The sequence below is a fragment of the Dicentrarchus labrax genome, unplaced genomic scaffold (genome assembly GCF_905237075.1).
Source record: "Dicentrarchus labrax unplaced genomic scaffold, dlabrax2021, whole genome shotgun sequence".
NCBI lineage: Eukaryota > Metazoa > Chordata > Actinopteri > Moronidae > Dicentrarchus > Dicentrarchus labrax.
The window spans coordinates 11,984,152-12,006,912 of record NW_026136705.1 but is presented as its reverse complement, the minus strand read 5'-3'; the positions used below and the strand labels follow the sequence as shown (position 1 = coordinate 12,006,912).

General features: G+C 40.3%; 1 protein-coding gene across 3 annotated transcripts; it reads left to right on the top strand.

The window, feature by feature from the left end:
* Window positions 1-1,816: 1,816 nt before the first annotated feature.
* On the top strand, window positions 1,817-20,442 carry LOC127364092 (transmembrane protein 164). Of its 3 annotated transcripts, none has more exons than XM_051401252.1 (6): window positions 1,817-2,728; window positions 11,421-11,470; window positions 14,110-14,176; window positions 15,318-15,396; window positions 16,670-16,770; window positions 19,135-20,442. In XM_051401252.1, exons 1-6 carry the CDS (start codon window positions 2,291-2,293, stop codon window positions 19,339-19,341), a joined length of 942 nt encoding a protein of 313 aa, XP_051257212.1. In that variant the 5' UTR covers window positions 1,817-2,290; the 3' UTR covers window positions 19,342-20,442. The 3 variants fall into 3 exon arrangements, with proteins under 3 accessions (XP_051257212.1, XP_051257213.1, XP_051257214.1); XM_051401253.1 differs by lacking the exon at window positions 1,817-2,728 and adding an exon at window positions 3,150-3,239; XM_051401254.1 differs by lacking the exon at window positions 1,817-2,728 and adding an exon at window positions 3,243-3,344.
* The last annotated feature ends 2,319 nt before the right edge of the window (window positions 20,443-22,761 follow it).

Below are 22,761 nucleotides of genomic sequence, written 5' to 3'. Positions count from 1 at the left end.
GTACGTTTTCACATACATGGAATTAGTCTCCTGGTAAATTGGTGCATAAAAATAAACAGAAAACTGTAAATAAAGATAAAATAGAGACAATAATAAGAGACTATATATACAAGTATAAAAAGAGAGACAATATGCACAAAGCATTGTTCAGGGAATGTGCAAGTTAGCAGTGTGACACATAATGATATTGCAGTGTGCAAGGTATAATAAGGGATGTGTAAGAGTCAGTGTCAGTGGGGGTCCCGGGACTTGTTGATGAAGTGTGACAGTAATGAAGGTGTCCCACAGTTAGCAGTTCTTTTATTATATATTCCTCAGTAAAGAACATTCTTCTTTTCTAGTGACACCTCGCCAGAATCATAATGGCTAATCATTAACTCAAATGAATTTACTTTCACTTTAACATTTTTTATTAAGATGGCAGCACTGTGAAAAAGGGGTTCATGGGCTCACCAAAATCAATTTGGTTTTTTAATTCGGAACAATGGATTTGAATTTGGCCCGATGGCGGTGCTTGAAGAAAGGCCAGAGGGTTGCCAACATTAAAAGGGTTCCTGCTCTTGGGAGAATAAATGTGCACAGAAAATACCATGCGGATCCACTCATTAGTTTTCAAGATAAACTGGCCGGCTGGTGAAGGGATTAAAGCTGTGTTTAAAGAGTAACTCTATTCTCTAATTTAGCTACAGTACCTACTTGGCTATACTTACTATTCATTCTATTACCATATACTGACTATAATTAAAAGGAAGAGCTTTGAGGTCCCTATCAAAGTCTGAACTCCATGCATCCCTGAAACTTCGACTGTTCAGATAACAAAAGCTGTAGTGTTGTTAGGTAGAGATGGGGGGTCATTCTGATGGACTGATTCTTTATTTATTCGATTTTAGTTGACCCACTAATGCTAGGAGAGTTTACTGTTACTGTACAGTAGCGTATGTGTCCTGTGTGCAGCAGCATGGAGGTTTTACTGTGCTCTTACTGTGTAGTGGCAACGTCAGCTGATAAATATTGCTCTGAAATAAGTGTAACTGGCTCACTTACATAAACTTCATAAAGAGAGGGAAGCTAATACAGGATGAAAATTATTCTACAGAACTCCTCTTGCTGTAAAATAGATCCCAAGAACACCGACTGAGAATCTTTTTCATGATTAACATGGACTGAATAACTGTTGTAGATGTTTCCCTGTGGAGAAGGGAACTTATTAACGAAATTATTGTTATTATACAGTTTCTCAGTACTCCAGCATGTGGTGAAATGAAAGTAATACTCATTTGGCTGAGGAGCCCCTATGGTGATGAAGCAATGCAGGTTTATAATAGAAACATTACCATGGCTGCATTCACTGCATTCACATTTCTCAGATGCAACAATAATTTCCGTATTTGTCTTGAACGCAGCATCACGTGTGTTGGGTGCCCTGCTTGGTAGCACGGCGTTACTTTGTGCCCTCCGCTTTGCCTCTCAGGCAGGTTACAACGAGTGTTAGGTATAGCCTGCACAGTCTGCAGGTTAGAGTGATCTGGAGTAATCACAGAAGTAAAATAAAAACATCTACTCCGTTAAGTTGCATTTATATACCATCTGTGAATATCAGTGGTGCTATTATACTCACGTTTATGAAATGAGTTGTTGTACAGTTAATATCTCCATTTCAATGTGTGCACATGATTGTAACAGCCTATATTAGGGGGGAAATCAGCAGAAACTGGCCTCCTTTACTTAGTTTTTGTACTTATTTATCCAATGTTTGACACGAATGATAACTTCCAGCGGTCCCTGAATGCAGCACCCTCTTTCTATGTACCGTGGTAGTTGTTCTCACCCTGAGAGGCTAAACCCGGGATAAAATCATATCTGTAGGCACCACTTCGGTTCCTCAAGGTTTGGTAGCTAAGCCAGCTACCTATCCGGTGTCTGTACGGTTGCTAACATACGCCAAACCAACGGCCAGCAGGCTACTTTCCAGCCGGCACGTTTACTAGCTTCACCGGATGCCGTTGCCGGTTTGACTGTCCACGGTAGCTAGCTTGGTTTGTAGTGGTAAGAGGGGCGTGAAAGAAAGAGGAGAGAGGCTTGCCACTACCCACCACCACCAGCAGCAGCTGCTACGGGTAACTTGGTCCTGACTACAGCCGCCTCCTGCTGCTAGCTGAAGTTCCTCCTCCGTCTGTGGATGAGGTAGTTTGGCGATTTAGCTAACGTTAGCTTAAAACACACCAAGGCGGTGGATACATGTCTACCTCTCAACCGCGAGACCGACGACGAAAGGGAAAGCTCGCAGTTCATGTTTCGCCAAGAAGTCAGTGTGACGTCTTTTATTCCATCTTGTTCGTATCTTTTCCAACACGAGAAGAGGAATATGTCCAGATATAACATATACAGCCTGTTGGACTGGATCTACGGCGGGGTGGACCCTAAGTTTGAGGGCAACGGGGGGCCCGAGTGTGCCGCCTTCATCGCGCCCCAGCAGCGCATCGGGGAAAGTCTGGTCATCGTCCTCATCTCCCTGGTGGAGATTGGCGTGGCGCTGAGGAAAATAAACCTCTCCAGAGACCTCAGAGTGGTTGGTAAAGACTGCTCAAGGACAAAGGCGGATAGTCTGGGCAAGAACCTGTTGCTGGTTGCCCTTTGCATGACTTTTGGAGTGGAGGTTGGGTTCAAATTCGCGACCAAAACTGTGATCTACCTCCTGAATCCCTGCCATGTTATGACCATGGTTCAGGTAAGGATAACACTGTGGGCCTGTTGTGTCTGTTAAGACTACGTGTATCTGTGTGCACTCCCAGGGTGGGTTGCTAACGTGAAAGCAACACCCATCAAATGTACTGGGAGACATAGTTGTGTTCTACTTTTTATACATATATAGTGTACTGTCTGTTTATGATCTGTATTGTAACATGTTAACTGACTTTGATTGCACTATGTTGATGAACTACGCATTGGCCTCACCCATCTACAGTATGGTGAAACAGTTACCCAGGTACTTTTTACTTCCTGGAGATGGACACATAGGATGTGGGTGCACACTTTGTACAGTGTTTACATCATGGCACTACTATTATTAAAAAGAGGAAGGAAAAGATGCTTCACAATCCAAAAAAAAAAAAGAGAAAGCCCAGTTAACAAATCCGAGTTTGAGTTCTTGTTTTGGAGACTTGATGGGACACTCATCTGTGTTGGAGAGGAGGTGCTGCTGTAAAATAAGACCTGTAGTCTCAAGTTCAGCCCTTGAGGTATGCAACAGGAGCTGGGCGTCATCTCTTCTCATATGACTGTTTATGACCAGAAGAGGCTGCTTGAAAGCTACTGAGGAGCTGAATTTGTAACTGCACAGGCAGGTAGTTGAGAGTTTGATTGATGTAACGTGGTATTTAAAGCGGGTGATGTATATGTTGTGTTGCATTTCAGGAAGTTTGAATCAGAGGCCACGGCTCTCTCTGCTATGAGAACATACTGTACACTACCTGCATGTTATTATTATACGCCTCGTGGTTGGCTGACCTTCATGGTACATAATTGCACACCATGGGTCATGGTAACAGGTCACTGCCTGCTGCGTTGTAATGTCTTTGTCATACACATGAACTATGGTGAACCAGTAATATTGATGTGTAGTCATTATATCAGATTGCATGGTGGTAGTGTGTGATAGCTAGTGGACACTGATTAATGACCTGCTGTAATGAAGAATTGACTGATGGTAGCAAAATGTCCTTGATGTATGATGACTAAGGTAAAGGTTATACAGTAGGTATTCCTCATGCCTGTGGACACTTGAGTGTGATCAGAAGAGGAAATCAAAGCAAAGAAGCAATGCATTTAAAAAAGGAAGAGGTGCACTGAGAGTAGGTGGAAGTTGGCAGTTTTGTTGTAATGTCTCTATTCTACTGTTGAAACAGGATAACAGGAAGGAGGTTTTTTCTATCAACAGGACGGTTCTGCAGGGATTGCCTCTAGGAGTTTATTTGTTGCAGTGAAATAGGGCCGGGGGGCTTGACAGTGTGATATGAGGAAAATCGGTTGAACAGGAAGTGTGTTATGCATTCTTACTTTATTGAAGGTGATGTTTGTGCGCTCGATGGTCCGCTGTTAGGATTTCTCAACAAGAGAGCTGGAAGGAGATTTTAATATTTGTTGAATGTTTGAGAGCTTAGTAGTGGGGATTTCTCCTTCTTTGTTTGGCTGTATTTGAAACATTTAATTTTTATAAAGATAACATTTTGTCATATTTTCAGAAACTTTCACTATATTCTGACAGAACTACACATGACAGATAATCTGTAACAAAAACAGGTTATTCTGGCTCCTCCTTGTGCTCCTAATGGCATTTACAAGAATCCCCAGGGCCAGGATGAAAACAGCCAATCAGAGCTGAGAAAGAAGAACAGACGCTATGGGCTAGCTGCTTGAAGATAGTTGATTGTTTAGTCTCATTCCCAGCATCGTTATTTGACTCCCTGGGAATGAGACTCAACAACTTTCTCAGCTCTTGCAGATGCCTTTAGGAGCATTAGACAGATTATTTGTCTCATGTACTACTGTCAAGATACAGTGAAGGTTTCAGCTTTAAATGTGCTTACATTGACTCATCTTATGATTTGACTCCGCCCACCGGGTCATTAGAGTTGGTGGATTTACTGTGTAGGGGTGTGGTACCTTTTTAATCCCTCGTTAGATCAAAACATCTAATAAGGAGTGCAAATATCTTCAACTGGCCTCTCTCCTGTTAGCGTGTTAACCCAGCAACTGTGCCAGCGTATCTGGAAATGTGAGAATCCAGAACTATGAGTACATTTTATAGGCTGATTAAAAAATGTAGGCTGCGTAGAGTTCCCATGGTGCCTATTGAGATGTACACAGTCAAGTGTTGCTGTTGAAGTTTACACAGTCCTTGAGTAATCAGCACAGGCATCTACTTCACCTGAGTGTTGTTAAAAACAATATAACCACTTGACTGTGTTGCTAAGCTGCAGCAGGTTACTTGTCCTGCAGTGTCATTATACAGCAGCCTGTTTAAATTCTCCATACCCTGTAGTGGGTTGAAGAACAGTGTATTACTACATACATACTTGCACAGTAATTGTCATAGATCGCACCAGTGCAGTTTTGCACCTTGCTGTTAAGTACAAAAATATAAATGTTGAATAGAAAGAAATTTCAGCACCTTTTTAAGCAAAACTGCTGTCCTAGCTCTGTGTGGCGTACAATGTTGCAGAGATTGCGCAGATATCAGAAACACCAGGCGAGCAAGCATCGGTCAGAGCAAGGTGAGAGAGCCCACTGGGGGTGAAGAGTTCACTGTCTGATGAGTTGATGCTGCACAGCCGACAACACAGATGTCCCTTGTGTTTTTCGTCCGCATGGAACATGGGCAGTCACGCTGCTACACTGACAGACTAATCACAGAGTGATCAATTTACTGTCATGCATTTTCATTTGAGTGCAGTGGATATGGGTCCATTAACAAAGAAAAAGCAGATACCACGCAGTATAGACGTGATGGGGAAATCAGGATATGGTGGGCTTGGCATTGCTCTGTATGGGTATAATTAATTAACCATAATCATGATTCACTCTGCTATCTTGAATGGTTAAACTTACCATTACTGTATGTACTGTGTACTGTAATGCTGCCCGACATTGTGGATGCGGATGTTCCGGGATGATAGAATTGGTTAGGGAAATTGAGTTTTTCAGTCCATGTGGCGTCCTACAGGATTCTCCACTGAGATAGGAGTTCCCTTTTAACACATGATGATTGGCATGCTCTTGTCAGGCACACAACTCCCTTATCAAGTGAACTTTCTTCCCTTGTAGATCTTGCCAAGGGTCCGGTGTGACCGAGCATGCGGATCATTTTAAAACACTGACAGATACTCGGCAGGCTGATGATAAATATCGGTCCAGGCTCCAGGAAACAATAAATCATCCCTCTTCAAAACAGCCCTCTGGCACTTCTGCAGCGCCTTTGAATGGGTTTAATAGGAGTTTAAAATACTGCCTGGTTGCACACTGCAGCAATAAACATAAAGACTTTGTGCTTTGTCTTTGCTCCATAGGTTGAGAGCTTGCCTATAATTTGAAGTACAGTGCTGTTAACAAGTGGGCAACAAACATTCACTATCTATACAACAGACAATGGTATTTGCATTATCTTCAAATATAGCCATATTTATCAGCTGTAGCCAACACCCAGCACAACAGGTCAGTTTCCGCTGAAGGCCCTATACTGTATTACTTAATGGCTAGACTTGTAAAAAGGAAGTGTGGCTTATCAGTAATGAGTTATGTCAATCTGTGAAATGGCTATTAATCTTTTTTCAACAGTTTTCCTTCACAGTTTGAAAGATCATTATACACTCACACAGCTGTACTTTTACTTTGAAAGTGCTCTGCAGCAATGTGGAAAATGTTTTTGTTCAATTAAAATTGAACATAAACGATACAAGCAACACCTGAAGGATGCCCCGTTGTCCCAGGGACAGTAGAAACAGCAGTATAGTCTGGGTCAGTAGAGAAAAATGATTATGTGTATGCATCATGGAATATATATCATTTTAATTAAGTTAGCTTATATGTAAATAGATACTTTGAACTGTTTGATCTTCTCCCTCCCTTTGTTGATTGTTCCTTTTTTACTTCAAATAAACAATGTCTCTGTAGTGAGATTGTGATTATTTGGCTAAATAATAGTGATGTCAATGTGTGTAGGTACATTTCCATCGTTGTCGGAAACAGATAAGTATTTGCATTTGCAGTGATGCATTTATCGTTCAAACAAACAGTAACTTAACCAGTGACTAATTGTGGCTAAACACCTTAGGGTAATTTCAGTTTTTTATTCAGACATAAGTGCAGGGAGCAACCAGCAGGTACCAAAACATACTCAACAGTACCCACCATATCAAACCAATCACACTGAAGTGTGCATTTTCAGTTCCAGTCATTTACTGTTTATCTTCTAGTATATTTCTCTAGCCCTGTTATTTCAGTTAGAAAAATGTCTTTTAGGGCTGCATGGTGTATATTGGGGCCGATAAGTATCAGTCGATAATACCACCTGTAAGATTATGTAATAGAGGTCCTCTTGGTATTTCACGTATTTTCCCAGTCAACTGTAAGATGATGGCATTATGCCTCAGTCTGTTGTACCTCCAGATAAATTTTTATTTCATTTGTAAATTAATAAGGAGAAACAACCAATAGAGGTAATTGTGTCTTTTATGCTATAACAACAGTATCAAGGCTGGATATTGATGAATTTGGTAGACCATTGAAATGGTGACTCCTCTTGAGTCGCGTAACATAGCACATGCTGTGACATGCTGTTGCTGAAAAAGTTTTAACAAAAAAGACGCCATGTTCATTTTTTCCTGATTTATTCTTCTACAGCAACCTTCACATGAGCCTGCTTTAGATTGGTCTACAGCAGATCAACGGCAACTCGCACACATACGAGAGCTCTGCAGCATGTTAACATAATTTGTAGCGGACTGTGCGCACACACCTTCAGAGGAGATTGCCTGCATGGTCACCGCATGAAGCATGCTGGAGCCCTTGGATGCAAATAAAATCAGGGGACCGCATCAACAACAAAGCCACATAGCGTAGGTTGATGGCAATATACAAACATGGCACACAGTGCAAACAAGAAGTAGCAAGAATCCCACAGCCCCTAATGACAAGAGCGGAAATACTAACAAGCAGCTTCACCAAGTTTAACCCAGCGAGAAACCAAATTAAAAGTTTTTGTTGAACCCTGGCAGAGTATCAGTGCAGCTGAGGAATAGACCGGCTTATGCCTCACATGCATCCAATCGATTCAACAACCCCAAGAATAACAGAACAGGCTCTTACATTAATTATGAAAAACTTCAGACCACGCTGAATTGTTTACCAGCTGTTGGTTTTGTCTCCAGTTCAGCCAAAACCTGTGTTGCACACAAATACGCTTTTTCTTTTTCACTTGGAATAAAGTTTTATGGTGAAAAATCCACCAAATGTCCACGTTTCACCTGTAATCATTCTACGGTGTTTAACACGTCACAGAAGTTACTTCCTGTCAGCACTAACTAGCCTGATGACTGCACATTAAAGGTGTTGCCCAGGTTGGAGTGGTGTTTCCTGTTTGATGAAAGGAGATGTTAGTTTTAAAACCCAGTGTCTGAGTCTGAGAAAATAAAGATGATCAAATTTAAACATACACACAATTAACATATATTTAGCTACAGATTCACAGTTTTTAGTTTTCTGTACCTTTTAAACCCATTTTTTATTGCTGGTTGAAAGTAAAGTTTAGCAGACACTACACATTTTAACAATGATGACAGTAAAAGTGCACCCCAAGAGAGTCACATAATAAAAACATATACAGTGAAGAACAATATTTCCCGGTTTGGCAGTTAAAGAGGAACAAACTATAAAAGCACATACACACGATGCATTCACTTACACAAGACATTGTTAACATCTCAGAACGTTGCTTGGTTTAAGTAATCCAAACATTTGGAGGACTTGTCAGTTACATAACACTAACATTTCTAATATCGTAAACACTAGATAAATCCCTTTAGCTGACACAGTGCCTGTGTCAAGCACTTCCCTGCATATATAATATGCAAAGAGATGTCTTATCTATTTAGTGAAAGCCCAGAATCTGTCTTTCTAACATATACAGCACTGGATTATAGTTAAGTAGTGCTTCTCACCTATGAATAAGATCGGAACTTCATGAGCCAGCATCCTAGATAGGGATTAATCCTAGTTCTATACTGAAGTGGTGATTAACTCAAATTGGCTTTCCTGGACAGGTCTAGATTTAGCACAGTCTCAAAGAAATATTGGTTGTTCCAGGACAACAGTGTGTCAATGGTGACACATGGATTATTTGGTCAGTTAAACTGTGGACTGACAAACACCACACGACAGACCAGTCTGTATTGACAGAAACAACTTGCTCAGTAATTTGCATGAAATCCATTTCTGTGTGTATTCTCTGGTGTACAGTCGAGGTGATGTTACTGCTGGAGCCCGGACTTGCATTGCGGCCATAAACAGGAAAGCATGTAACCACTTCCAAGAAAGAAATGCATTCACATGCAACCGTTTCCATTACTAGAATATGTTTTACACATGACCTAAAAAATGTTTTAACAGCATATCAGGTTATGTTCATATTGAAACATAGGCAATAGTATCCACTTATTTTGTACAGAGCCCCAAAGTGCTCAAAATTAGCTAAATTTTAGCCTGGCATTTTTCTCTTTCTTTTATGTTGTAATGTCACATTTCAAACCACGTGGCCCCTGCCTCTTTACCAAAGCTCAACATCTGCTACCAGATTTAGCCCATTAGCTCCTGCTAGCTAGGGCACCAACAATGTCAAAGCCATTCTGAATGAACTGTCTAGCTGTTGCTTTAAATAAAACACAGTACACAGTCTAAGAAACTAACATTTCCTTTTATTTATTTAGCTTAACAGGGCTGCTCATGCTACCTCCCTAGCTGGCTAACTAGTGAGGTGAGGTTGAGAGCGTGGTTTATTTTTAAGAATCTAAGAGAAGAGTAGAAATACTTTGTTGCTCTAGCTAACAGGAGCTAACTGGCTAACTGTTGTAGCAGTTGTTGAAGCTTTCTAGCTTGAGGAAGCTTGCAGGAGTTTGCTTGGACAAAGGAAACACACCTAATGAAAACAATGTCTGAGAAAGATTTAAGATGTGTTTCTTCTGGAAAATGTATTCATCTATCAGAAGTTCAGGATTATACATTTAATTACTTCTGCCCTGTCCCTTTGTTTGTTACAAATGGAGCAAAACGAAATAAACTTCAGTTGTGTTCACAGTGCAGGTTACTATGAGCTGATGGGTGCACAGCAGATCAATCCTGAAGACATGTCCCCTGGCCAGTGGGTAGTTGTACAACAGATCTCAAGTAAATTGCTTTCTTGTAATGCCGTTTTCAGCCTTTGCCCTTCAGGCAAACCAACTCTTTTCTTGTGTCAGATGGTGTTTTGAACCAATCTATAATTGCAGTATCCTCCAGGTCCTAATAGCACAGTCACTGAGAATAGCTGAGATGTATAACTGGGATTACAATCCACATTGTAGCCTATACTCTCATTTAGTTATAAAGCCAACATTGACATGAATGCTCTGAAGAAGGCCATGAGGCTATAACGTTGGCATGTTTTTCTGACATGGCCAAAATAAATTGGTATAATTGAGATTAGTCAACTTTTTCCTGGAAATCTGTGTGTGCTGCCTTTTATGCCTTTGGGTGTTCATCCTGGGTTCAACACTGGAACTTAAGACTTTGGTTTAGCACCAGACACAAAATACTGGGAATGCGCATCCTCTCTAAGATCTAACTACTATTGACACATTTTAAACTGTCTTCACCTTTGTTCTCACGTGTATTCAACCAAATATCAGCAGCCTTCGCTTGGAGCTGTGAATGTATGCAGTCTTTTGGTAAATCATTTGTGATCCAAGGTTTACATTTGTCACACACTCATTATCATAAAGTTCAGAAAGATTGACAAAAGTACCTCAAGTTTTAAACCTTTCTGACCCCTCGAGCTTCGTAGTTTAGCCAGGTCTTCATGTTTTGTTTTGTTTGTTGGTTGCTTAACAACAGGAATGTGTCGCCACATTCCCAATAACGTAATGCACATGCTGCTTTGAATTGAGTCGCTGACATCACGACGGGTACACCGGGAATGTGTCGCCACATCTCTAATAACATAACGCAGATGTTGCTTTGTTAACACATTCTGCTCTTTGATTTGAGCTGCTGATGTCACGATGGGTACGGTGGACAGTGAGGGTCACAATAGTCTCAGATGAAGTAGCCATATCTGGCCCTATGCTGTGATTCCAAATTATTTGGGATGGTGACCCCAATTGATTTTTTTTGCCAAGCCAAAAATGTACCCGCACTTGTCGCCTGGCGGGTGTTGAGTCCAGAGCTGATACAATCCCTGCTGTTCTCTGACAGAATTGATCAGAATTGATTATTTTTCTTCCCCCCCGTTCCATGAGCAATTAGTTGTAGATTGTTTCAGTCAACAGTCCTGTTTGAAATCAGGCAATAAAATACATCAATGCCAGTACCTGACAGCCATTGAATGCTTTAAAAGTCTACCCTAATTGTTTGACCATCCTCCTGGGCTCCATCGTACCTCTGCAGTTTGTTTTCTTATTTGAAGCAAGCACTTTACAGTTGCCTGTGGGATGCTCTGTTCACGGCTCCTGCTCTTATTATATTAATAAAAACTTGTTAAAGCAATATGTTCATTTTCTTTACTTACAGCACCGAGCGCTGGAAGCTCTTGAAGCGTTCAAGCTGTTCCGTAATGACTGCGAGTTTAATGCGATTATGTGATTTCTCATCGTTCTCTGTGCTTTCTTCAACAGATCTTCCTGCTGGCCTGCCCGCCATGCAAAACAGCAATGGTTGTATTTAGGTGAGTATATTTGCCCCTGGCTCATGTCTATCTTTGGTGTTTTACCCTTGTTATATTCAGTGAAACGGAACAATGTATTTCGGCAATATAGATCTCTAGTTGAGCTAAAGTGTTTAGTGCTATGACTCTCAGTTTCTTGCATCATTAAGTCTTCCGCCCTCCATTTCAACCTGCCAAAGGAAGTACCTGAATGTAATATAACATGATTGGGCAAACAGACCCAAATTAAACATGGATTTTATTTTTATATAAAAGCAATTGCCACGTTGTTGGTAATTACTTGTGGGCTTCTTCAGAGTGTATTGGGTTTTCAGCATGTTTTATTGTAATGAATTTGTTGGGGTTTATAGTCTTCTCTCCTCAACAACCGCTCTGGTCTGGGCAGTTAATTATTCAGGAGGAATGACTGTTTTTGCCAGTGGGAACAGAAAGTTGAATTTACTCAGAAATAAATACAAAGAAGGTCACTTTCTGTTGCCTCAGCCCATGGGAGTTGCAGTGAACAGCTGCAGTGAGTGGTAGCAGTTTTATGGAGGCGCTGTAGCCGTGTCGTACATGAAATGACTGTAAAGTATCCAACTAAAAATGAAATTCTGAGCTTTATGAAACTGATCTCTCTTGTTTGGAAAAACAAAATACTGAAGTATGTCAGTTCTGAAAAAGATGATGTCCATTCACATAGTAGACTGGTTTACATAATACTGTATCAGCTTACCGGCCATTTCATGAGGATTTCCCACGACACATGCTTTTATTGATTTGTATCCTGATTCAGGAGATTAGCAGTTGTAGTTTGTTGGCGACACCCGTGGTTACCAAACACTCCTTGAGCAGCTACTTAATCAGAAACAGGCTACTGTTGTATCTGTTTACAGCACACCCACACAAAGTCATGTTTTAAAAAAGGAGTCGATCAATAATCTGCCTCATTCGATAATGCTATGAGGAACCACGTTTTCCACGTAACAGCAGGGCACAGTAAAAGGAGTTGGTAACCTTGCTGAGAAGTTGGAGGGTTGCTCCACATTGTTCTGTCTCTCCTTGCCATATTTAAAACAGATCTGCTGTCAAAAAATTACATGACAAAGTCACTTTACACTTTCAGTGTGAAGCAGCAGCAGTAGAAAAAGTTTGGTTTGCATTAGTAGTAACTTAATACAGCTACCGGATACAGCATTAGACAAGTGAACAGTAAACAGAGGCTGATATATATCTTGATATATCCTGTGTGGGATTGGTGGACCCCGCCAGAAGCAGTGGAAACTATTATATTGAGAGATAATGTAAATACATTGAATAGCTGTTGCAAAAAAGGAACCATAAACATGATAAAAAATGGGTTTTGATATCATGACAGTCTTAAGCATTATAAGTTTAAGAAAAAAACAATTCTGTCAAAAGAAAATAAAATCACCATGATAACTCTTTATTTGTTTGCATTTCAGTTCATAATCTCTGCCTCCTCTTTATGCATAAATGCAGCTCCAGCTTTTATTTCAGTGTGACCGTATCATGGAAATCAACACACAGTACCAGCATCTGTATTCAACAGTGGGAGACCACCACTGTCTTGAGCCTCCCTTCTGCTGGGTTTCAGCTCCTTTTGTTCATTAGGGAAGCATTGCATGAGAAGCAAACCAATACCATTATCTTCATGCAGTCTAAGATGTATACATTCAAGTCTATAGGTACATCTGGCTTTAACTCTCAAACTTAAAGTAAATATTGAAGACAGTAAATGGAAACATGTGGATACATGTACAAATATGGCAAGGACTGGCATTTAGATGTACCAAAGTGTTGCTAATGATCAATAAATGTGAATATGAATTTGAATGAAGCAGACTGTGTTTTCAAAAAGGTCCGGAGGCCCCTAGAGTGACAGCTGGGCTCATTTGAACTGACATTCCTACAGCACTGCTGTTTTCCCAGTGACCTTGGCTGTCACAACAGTTATTTTGGCTCATTTGACAAAGTGAGCAGTCAGAGGATATAGATGTAGGTCCACACTTTGACACATAAGCTCTTGGGCTTTTCTGTGCTGTGGCTCTTAGAATAATTGTTGGTTAAAAGAAACATTTCTCCTCATGTTGGATGTGCAGAAGTTGATTGAACAAGCATCACAACTCCCTCTGTCTGCAGGAGCAGACAGGCTGTGTGTGTACTGAATGGTGAGTGAGATGGAAGCAGTGCTAACTAAAGACTGGGTTCTCTCTAAACGTACAATAATTATGAATGAATAGCTAGAGTTACTGATTTGTCACAATCATGACAGCAACTTTGTGTGATTTCTTAATCAGAAATGTGAAGTCTGTACAACATACACATAGGGTGAAAGGTGGTAATTGCCTGAACCATCAGTGACCTGACTTCTGGTAGTCTACACGCCCGCTAGGAACTCACCCTGCCAGCGAATGAGAGACAGCTGCTGCTAACAGTGTCAGGGAGGACCCTGATTGGTTTTCAGCAACATACAACATAATCCGCGCTAACCTCCACCTGTTCCTCTGGCTTATATCAGCACTAATCAATTCATACTAATATGTGAATGATGCATTCAGTGGGGAAATGATTGTTAAAACGATCCTGGGAATCTCTGCCAGGTGTGATGGAAGATGTGTTATTTTCTCTGTTTTCAGGCTGCAGGTCCACATGTTGAACGGTGCGTTACTGGCTTTAATGTTCCCTGTAGTCAACACTAGACTGGTAAGTAACCAGTAATCTTCATCAAAGATCTCTGTCAGAAAGGCTTCTGCTCTCATCTTGCACACTCTTGCTCTGTCTCTGATCTTAACATAGATCGATGTCTTGTTTGTGTTTAATTTTTTTTATCACAGCTCAACAGGAGACCGAGTTTTATCCCTTAGCTTCGAGATGATTCAGACATTTTATCTCCTTCTTGTCAAAAATGGGGCGTTAATATGAATGTGGTGACTGAATAAATGTAGTTCTTCTACTAGAGCCTGAATCTGAAGAATTAAATTCCAGCATGCAGAAGACAAAATGTCGGACCCAAGTGGCAGAAAGTACTAGCTTGATTGACGATGGAAATCTGCTGTTTTAGTGAAGGAAATCCGAGGGAGGCCAGCATCACTGCCTGCTTTTAAGGCTTCCACTAACAGCTGCAGACGAGGACCAGATGCAGTAAATAATGCTCCAACTTTAAATTCGATTTGTTTAAGTGACATCAAGATTTGACAGGTTGAAAATTCCAATATGATGCTAATACGAGTCTTACCAAAGTAAAGCCTCAGCCATAACTCTATTTCCCTATTAGACGAAGAACTTGCAAACAAAGGAAGTATGTCTTCACAGAACATTTGAGGTGTGTAACAAGGGGCCTGCTTATAGCGTCACTGTGCACTGTGTCATTGCGCAGCTTGCTCTCCAAAATAGTTTTCACAGTAGATATACCATAACAGAAGTGTGAGGAATGCACACTAATCCGTTTTAACATTAAACTAACTCAACTGAGGAGGCAATTTACATCATGTCCTCATAAATCTTTAATGTAAACATTTTATTTATTCATTAAAAACACGTTGTGGACAAAAATTCTTAATAATTTATATTCAAAATTACACCCTTAATAACTGTCTCCAGTCATGCAGGGTGTGTTTCTTTTTCCATTAAAAAGGTAGAGGAATTGCTATAGTCCATTGTCATTTTATTTTCATTGTGTTATCCATATTGTGCACATTTCGATCATTTTCTTCTCCAAGTGGCTGATCCTAGGTTATCTTTGGCACAGTAAAACATCCAAACAATACTTGCTGGGTTCTAAAATAATGAAATTTCAATTTGAGCCTGCAGAAGAGGCTCTAAGCATGTCACTGTCTCTCCACAGCTTCCGTTTGAGAAGGAGATCTACTACATCCAGCACTCCATGCTATACCTGGTGCCTCTTTACCTTTTCAGGAAAGGAGGTATGTTTTATTCCATTCACGTTGACATCCACGGTGAAATAACTTTCACATGCTGACAATGCAAAGTTATAATACCACAATGTCTCTTTTTGTTTTTTGTTGACAAAGTTGGTGTTGCTGTTCCTGCTTTTTGTCTGTTTAACTGTGTTGACTCAGCTACACAGTCATTTGTTTATTCTAAACAAACATCTGCTGCTGTTTCTTGTATAATGCCCTCATTGTTTTTAACCGTTTGCTGTAAAGATTTACATGAAGAGCAAATATCAACACTGTTTAAGTGGGAGAAGAGAGCCATATATTGTTTATTTTCCAACGGTCTTCCAAAAGATTACTTTGTTTGTCAGGGAGGGATCCCACTCCTCCTGTGGGTATACCTGCAGGAGCCAGTGCAAAGATTTTGACTTCTCAAGTAAAAAATGCAGCTTTCTTAACCTTTAGATAACCAACAGCACGTCAAACTCTGCAGAATTTCACCTTTGTGTACGTAATTCAGACTGCTGGGCCATGTAACAACACAAAGGCATTTCTGCAGGAACCAGATTGTGCAGCTGCACTTACAGTATTTCCTTCAGAAATTACTGTCAAGATGCCTTTAGAGTCACTTGGTGGCAAATGTTAGAAGACAGAAGTTGTACCGGGCAGCTCCCAGGTGTAACTGCATGGAAAGGTGTAAATGTGAAGCAGGAACTTGGTGCAAACGAAACCACTTGCTCCTGAATGATTAAAGAAAGATTAAACAGACCTAAACCATAAACAAGACAAACTACAAACACGACAGATACGTTTCCAATAACCGGTTACATCCGCGAGGTTTGGAGCTCTCTAAAAAAGTATGTTTAATTGGTACCTGTGGTTTATGTCAGATAGATCTGGGTGTAGCTCAGTTATCAAACCTGCAGTGCCTCATTGTTCATTAGTAACATTACACTGGAGCCACATAAAAGCAAGTCTTCATTCCTCTCCTTAAAGTGATCTGACTGGTACACATTTATGCCTTCCTCTGGAATTACTCTAGCAAATGCCAGCAGTGAGGAAACAGGAAAAGCCAGTTTGACACCACATCCTGTTACTGGTTTAACTGTGAAGGCTGTTTCATCCGTTGACTAGACGGATGTGTCACAAATAAGGGAGGTAAATAGAAGTAGCATTTGGTACTTTAGAATTTGAACCCGCCTGTAGTAAACAGGTTGGCACAGAAGTTAAATCATACGTGCTTGATCCCTCTCTAACCCACAAACTGGTTCAGTGGTTTTAAGAGCGCTTCTCTCTGCAGGTGTGTACAAGCCTGAACCTCTGGGGGACATGTGGTGGGCACTGCTCTCCACCGGCATCCTGTTCCTCTACCACTTCATCTTCTTGCAAGTCCTTGGCCTGGTAAGATGGAGCCCTCTGGTGGGCATTGTGTGATATTTGACAACATGCATGTAAGCACACCATCACTTGTGTCACTAGTTTCATTTCCAGGGACAATAATAAGTAATTTATTCATGCAGTCATCAGGAATACAGTGAAATATAAAGCTGTGTAATACTACTGTGCTTTAAATAATACAATTAGCTTATAATGAACATATATTGATCATGGGAGAAGAATAAATATATAGAGTTTGGACAGACACGAAACACAAAAATTCTTCTAAGCTCAGTTTGAACGTGTTGTACAACTAATGTTAAAGTAGCCTGTGAGGTGGCACTATATATACTGTAAACACTTGAGTTTATATGAGAGCGGAGGTAACGAGGCAGTTCTTGTAGGAGAGCCTCACAGATAAATAACATACAATACGACTCCCTGTTATCGGTTGAGGAGGACCAGCACGCCGTTTTATATAAGACACAATGGTGAGGGAGGATTTTATCACCTGTGATAAAGCGTAGTGCACTGTGATACACAGAGGCACAATATCAGCATCAGGACGAGCACACATAATACACATTGAACTGCGCTTCGGATGAAAGCGCTATATGCCACCATTTACCATTTAGAACAACAAACAAGATTGTTTGCGTACACAGAACATGATGATCATCAATTCTTATGAATTTCTTAATTTTGTACTACACAATTTTAGATCTTGTTTCAATGATTGATCCCTTTTTACTGGAATGCATCTATTTTTGAATTTTTATAATAGATTTTTTTGCAATGTGTTTGTACTGTACATGTTGATTCAAGTTCTAGGTATACAATTAGAGACCAGTGTTGTTCGGTCTATTTGGAGACTAGTGACTCTTAAGTCAGTTTTCCTGTTTTGCTGATACAGTGATAGTGATATGTGAATCTCCTGAGCATTTTGGAGTTTTCGATTGTTTTATCATCATTTCTTTAATCAGAACCAGTATTTTTATATGAAATAACAGGTGTATGTGAAGAGACTAAATTGAAAATGTTTCTTTGTAAACTTTTGTTGGGACAAAAGTTAGTGAACCCTGAGCTGCGTTGCTTAAAATGAGCAGGTCAATACTATCAGGTGGCACAAAATTGTTGGCTAAATTAACCAATGAAATGAGAGATCTTTAGGGAAGAAATTGGGCAGCACTGATTGAAACGGATCAAACTAGGTCAGTTTATTCTTACCGAAGTGAACCCACGCAGGTCAATCATGCCGAGAGTATGACTGCAGAGATGTCCCGGTCTGCAAATCTTTTTCCCCAGATGTAAGAAAACATGTTTGTTTGGTGCAGACCCCCACAACACATTTCACATCATCATCATGACTTTAATAGTTTTTTCAGTGAAAATTTAAATTTGTGATGCAAAAATGATCATTCCCACAATAATCGTGAATCATATCGCAATGGCAGTGTCTGTCAAAATAATTGTAGTATGGTGTTTTTACCATATTGTGCCGCCCTAGCTGAGAGGAAAATCAATCTCAGAGGATGTGAGGAAGAGGGTAGCGTCGGCACATTTGTCTGGGGAAAGCAGTTTATCTAAAAAAGAAAACAAAAGTGAGGCAGACTCACGATTCACAAACCTTTGAGCAGCACTGTATATTCTCCTGATTTATATTCATATTAGTTACTTCAAAATGAATGTTTGTGACACTACTTTTTTTCCCCGTTTGCTGTACATTGAAATTAGAGGCAGAAGTGAGTCATAATGAGTTCTATACCGATTGGAAGTCTAAAGGGGAGTTAATAGTTAATAGATGGTTAATAGAGGTAAACAAAATACATTAAAAAAGAGGCCAAATATTGGTTTTGTGATTGCAAAATTACACATGGTAGTAGACATCAAACCTATGCATTAGCAAAAAGTAACAATGGTCACTCTCCCCAAAACAAGGTGTATGAATTGTGACCATTATAAGCTTCACAGAGTCAGTATTTACTGCAGTGCCGCTGCATTGGGTTGCATAATGTCGGAAGGTGTTTGTCATTTTTCCCCACCGTCTGCAGATATTAAACAATCAGAAAAACACTAAAAACATCCATATATACGTCTAACTAAGGTAGAGAGTCCCGAATGCAAACATCAGTAATGTAATGAAGTGAGTCATTCCGCAGTCACAGCTATTTATGCAGTCAGATAATAAGTCGAGGAGGATTTACAGGCTATGAACTCATCCTTCAGGCAATTTAGTGACAGTTTTTTGGAGCAGAAGATATGTACGGTGAAGTCAACCGTGCCACTTGCCAAAACCTCATTATCCAACTGGGCAGTACTTATTATTCTGATTGACCTTAGCATCATATTAGGACTTACTCAGCTTGTCCATCTCTTCTCCCCCTCCAGGCGACTGAGGTCAACCTGAACAACATGCTGTGCCCGGCCGTGTCCGATCCCTTTTACGGGCCTTGGTACCGGGTTTGGGCGACGGGCCACCAGACCCTGCTGACCCTCCTTCACGGGAAGGTCCTCACACTCCTCTCGCAACACACGGGCTCCGTCTGCAGATACCTGCTGGACACGCTTCGACTGCGGAGCAAGAAAGTCGATTGAATGTCCAAGAAGATGCGCACAGACCTAGCCTTTCATTCTTAATGCCTGCTCTCATCGTGGAGATTTTTATTTTTATTTTATATCAGCATTTTAATGCATCTTTTGAGACTTACCATCTGTTTTACTGAAACAAGTGAGCATTTCAGGGCCAGTGAATCAATGTGTCATTCTTTAGTGTTGTAGTTGGCTCGCATACATACTTGCATGCACAAACATAATAGGCATTTTAAGGCTGGTTAGCGTTGTGGAGTTGGACAGATTTAACCTCTTTTTTATTTTTTTATAATTTCCAGAAATATGTAAGTGAATTTGTGGGAGACTTCTCAAGCTGCCTTTTTGTAAAATTTTAAGGATCGAAAAATAGGCGTTACCCAAATGTCACTACTGATCTGCAGTTGTTACAGTTTCAGTTCTTTATGTGGTAGTTTTGCTAGATCATATGTTAGTAGGTAAAGCTGCCATTTTATTGTCTCAAGTGCGTTTTGAAAAAGATTGTGAATGTTGTTAAAGTTATTGCTCATTTATAGTCGGAGGGTTTTTGACAACACTGAGAGGCGTCTTAGTGTTGTCATGACTGAAAAATAGAAACTTATTTATGGCGTCCCTCTGTTCTACACACATCTATAGGTTATGAAAACATAATTTGTAAGTGGCCTCTTAGGCGTTTCTGTCTCCAGCCCGTTGAGATCATTCCATTTCTGATAATCAGGGGACACAAGGGTATATTACGTGCTGAGATGTGATGAATGAGGATTTATGGATGTACACTGGGATGTTATTATTACCTCTGCCAAGGAGGTTATGTTTCTGTCTGTTATTTTATTGTAATATCAGACCATATTCAGTGAGGTATAAACGGGATGAATGTGATATTTACCAAGATAGAGTAGATCATTGACTACCAAATCAAAAGAAAGTATTAACTAGCATTGATAATTGGAAAATGTCATGGTACATATCATTTCAAGTGTGAGGGGCGTGTGTATTACTGTAGCATATACTGTACTTCACTGTAAAGAAGGGATAAGACAAACTTTTGTATTTCTATGGATTTGAGTGTATGTGCTGTATTGACAATAAAAGTGATTTCAGTTGACCAAAGTTCTGATTGTGTATATTTAGCATTTTTTTCCTTTCTAACCATGTTCAGGATATAGTGTTAAATACTTACTTACAGTACACCACAAATCCACACTGATGCCAAGCTTCTGCCAGACTCGTACAAAACTCAGGCTTTTGCACTGTATGTTTGGGTTCACTGTTCCCTGTAAGGCCAGACAGGGTGAAAAGCTTTAAGTGCAGCGTATTGACTGAAGTGGGCTGCAGGGAGTTTTCACAGGCCTGTAGCACTTCATCATTACAGACAGTCAAGAGGAGGTCGATCTAATACCACCACAGTGGCTGCAAAGAGGCCTCAAGGTGATTGCAGATTAAGAGGGAAAATATGTTAAAATATGCTGCTCTTCTCAAGTGCTCGCTGTAGATGCAGAAACAGCAGTGAATATAGGAAATCTTGGGTAATATGAACTTGACTAGGTTCTATTGTTATTTCAAAGTAGAGGAAAGGCAACAGAAAATCATCTTTTCACTCACTCTCCCTCTTCAAAACACACATAATCACTGCATAGTACTAATGGTATTGATAAGGCACCCACATTTTTGCACGATATGGTGAACTGTTGAAATGAAGTGAATTGAATGGAAATGCTTTTACAACACCAGTTTTAATTCCATTCACTCATCAGTATCATTTATTCAGACAGATGGAGGCCCAGAGGCGGACTCAGGAGAGAAAGTAAAGTGCTGGTTGGATGTGATCTCAGGCCAGCACTGGGTTCATGTGTGGTTACACACAGGCAGCAAAATGAACCATTCAGCTATGTCCGAGCACTCAGTCCTGAATATCATGTAACAAGCAGCAAAGTATTTTCAGATACACCTGCTCAGACTTCTCCTGATGTTGTGCTGAGTGGATTCGGTGGAGGAACTGGCACAGAGGCAGGCCAAGCATGTGAGGATCCTTCCCATATTCACACTGGTTACTACTATAAATCTCCACAGTGGCTTTCAGTATGGTATGGTTTTCTGTTCAGTATTCAGTGCTATAACAATAAATGTCTTTTGTCATTTGTTTTTTACTCTTTTTGGCTTCTCTTATTGGTCGTTTTCCATCTCTCTGTGGTCATTTTGTGCCTCCTTCTTGTTTGCATCTCTTTGAGAGTCCAGGCAGGGATGATCAACAGCAGATAAACTATCATCCACAGTAAGTTACCCTAAAAAACATGGCATTGCCTGCTTCATCACTGAGGGGCAACACAAGGGCATTTCAAAATACAAATATGAGAGAAAATAATATAGGGTTAAACTTTAAACCACAACACAAATGTTCCAGCTAAACTGCTGTGTTATACCGTCATACAAACTGTTCCTGCTAGACAGTTCAGCTCAACCAGAAACAACAACAACAAACAAACACTAACAAACGTTACAGTTTCTCTTTGGTGTGTGTCTCCTTTGAAGTTCCTGCCTTGTAATTTTAAACTAAATGTTTGTTCTCCTGTATGGACTCGTATGTGTCTTGACATGTTCCTGCTTTGTAAATAGTTTCCCACAACCAAAAGGTTTCTCTGCAGTATGGATGCTCATGTGTCTCTTGGGATTGTGCTGAAGTGTAATTTTTTCCCCCACAAACACCACAACTAAATGGCTTTTCTCCGGTATGGACTCCTGTGTGTGTTTGCAGGTGGCCCTTCAAGCCAAATCAGCTGAGAGATTTCCTGCCACGATTACATCTCGTTTCACTTACATGGAGCATTTAAAGTTAACTCAGGTGCCATGGTCACCCTCCAACCCCTGTCAGAGTCTCCTGTCTCAGGTTCAGAACCTGACAAAGGTTTCTACCAATCATCAACACTGACTTCAGTCTCAGAGGGATCTGTATCTGGTTGTAAATGTTTATGTGGATCTAAGTTCTTTGTTGGTTCTGATCCTCCACAGTCCTCAGGTGTCTCTTCATCAGCTTGACTCTTCACAGGTACAGGAGTGAATGGTAACTTGGTTTTGTCAGCCTGCTCCAGCCCTTGAAGCTGCTCCCTCTCCTGATTGTTTTTTTTTTTTTTTGCTATAAAGAAAAATAATGGTGAAATTTCCACCCAGTGAAAGCACTTCTTTCACCAGAGGCCATGATAACAAAGAATCGGTAAGATTAGCAATAGTTTCTCTGAAGACCAGACTGGTGTAACGTGTGCACACTGTGCACGTGCACGGTAACTTATTCTTTACTTTTTAATTTCTAAATGTTTTTTTTATTGTTATCCTGCTAATAATGCCCATTTTTACTAAATGTAACTTTAATCAGCTGTAGCTGTGATGGATTACAGTTACCTTTTTGTATCCTGATTACATAACTCTGTTGCATGT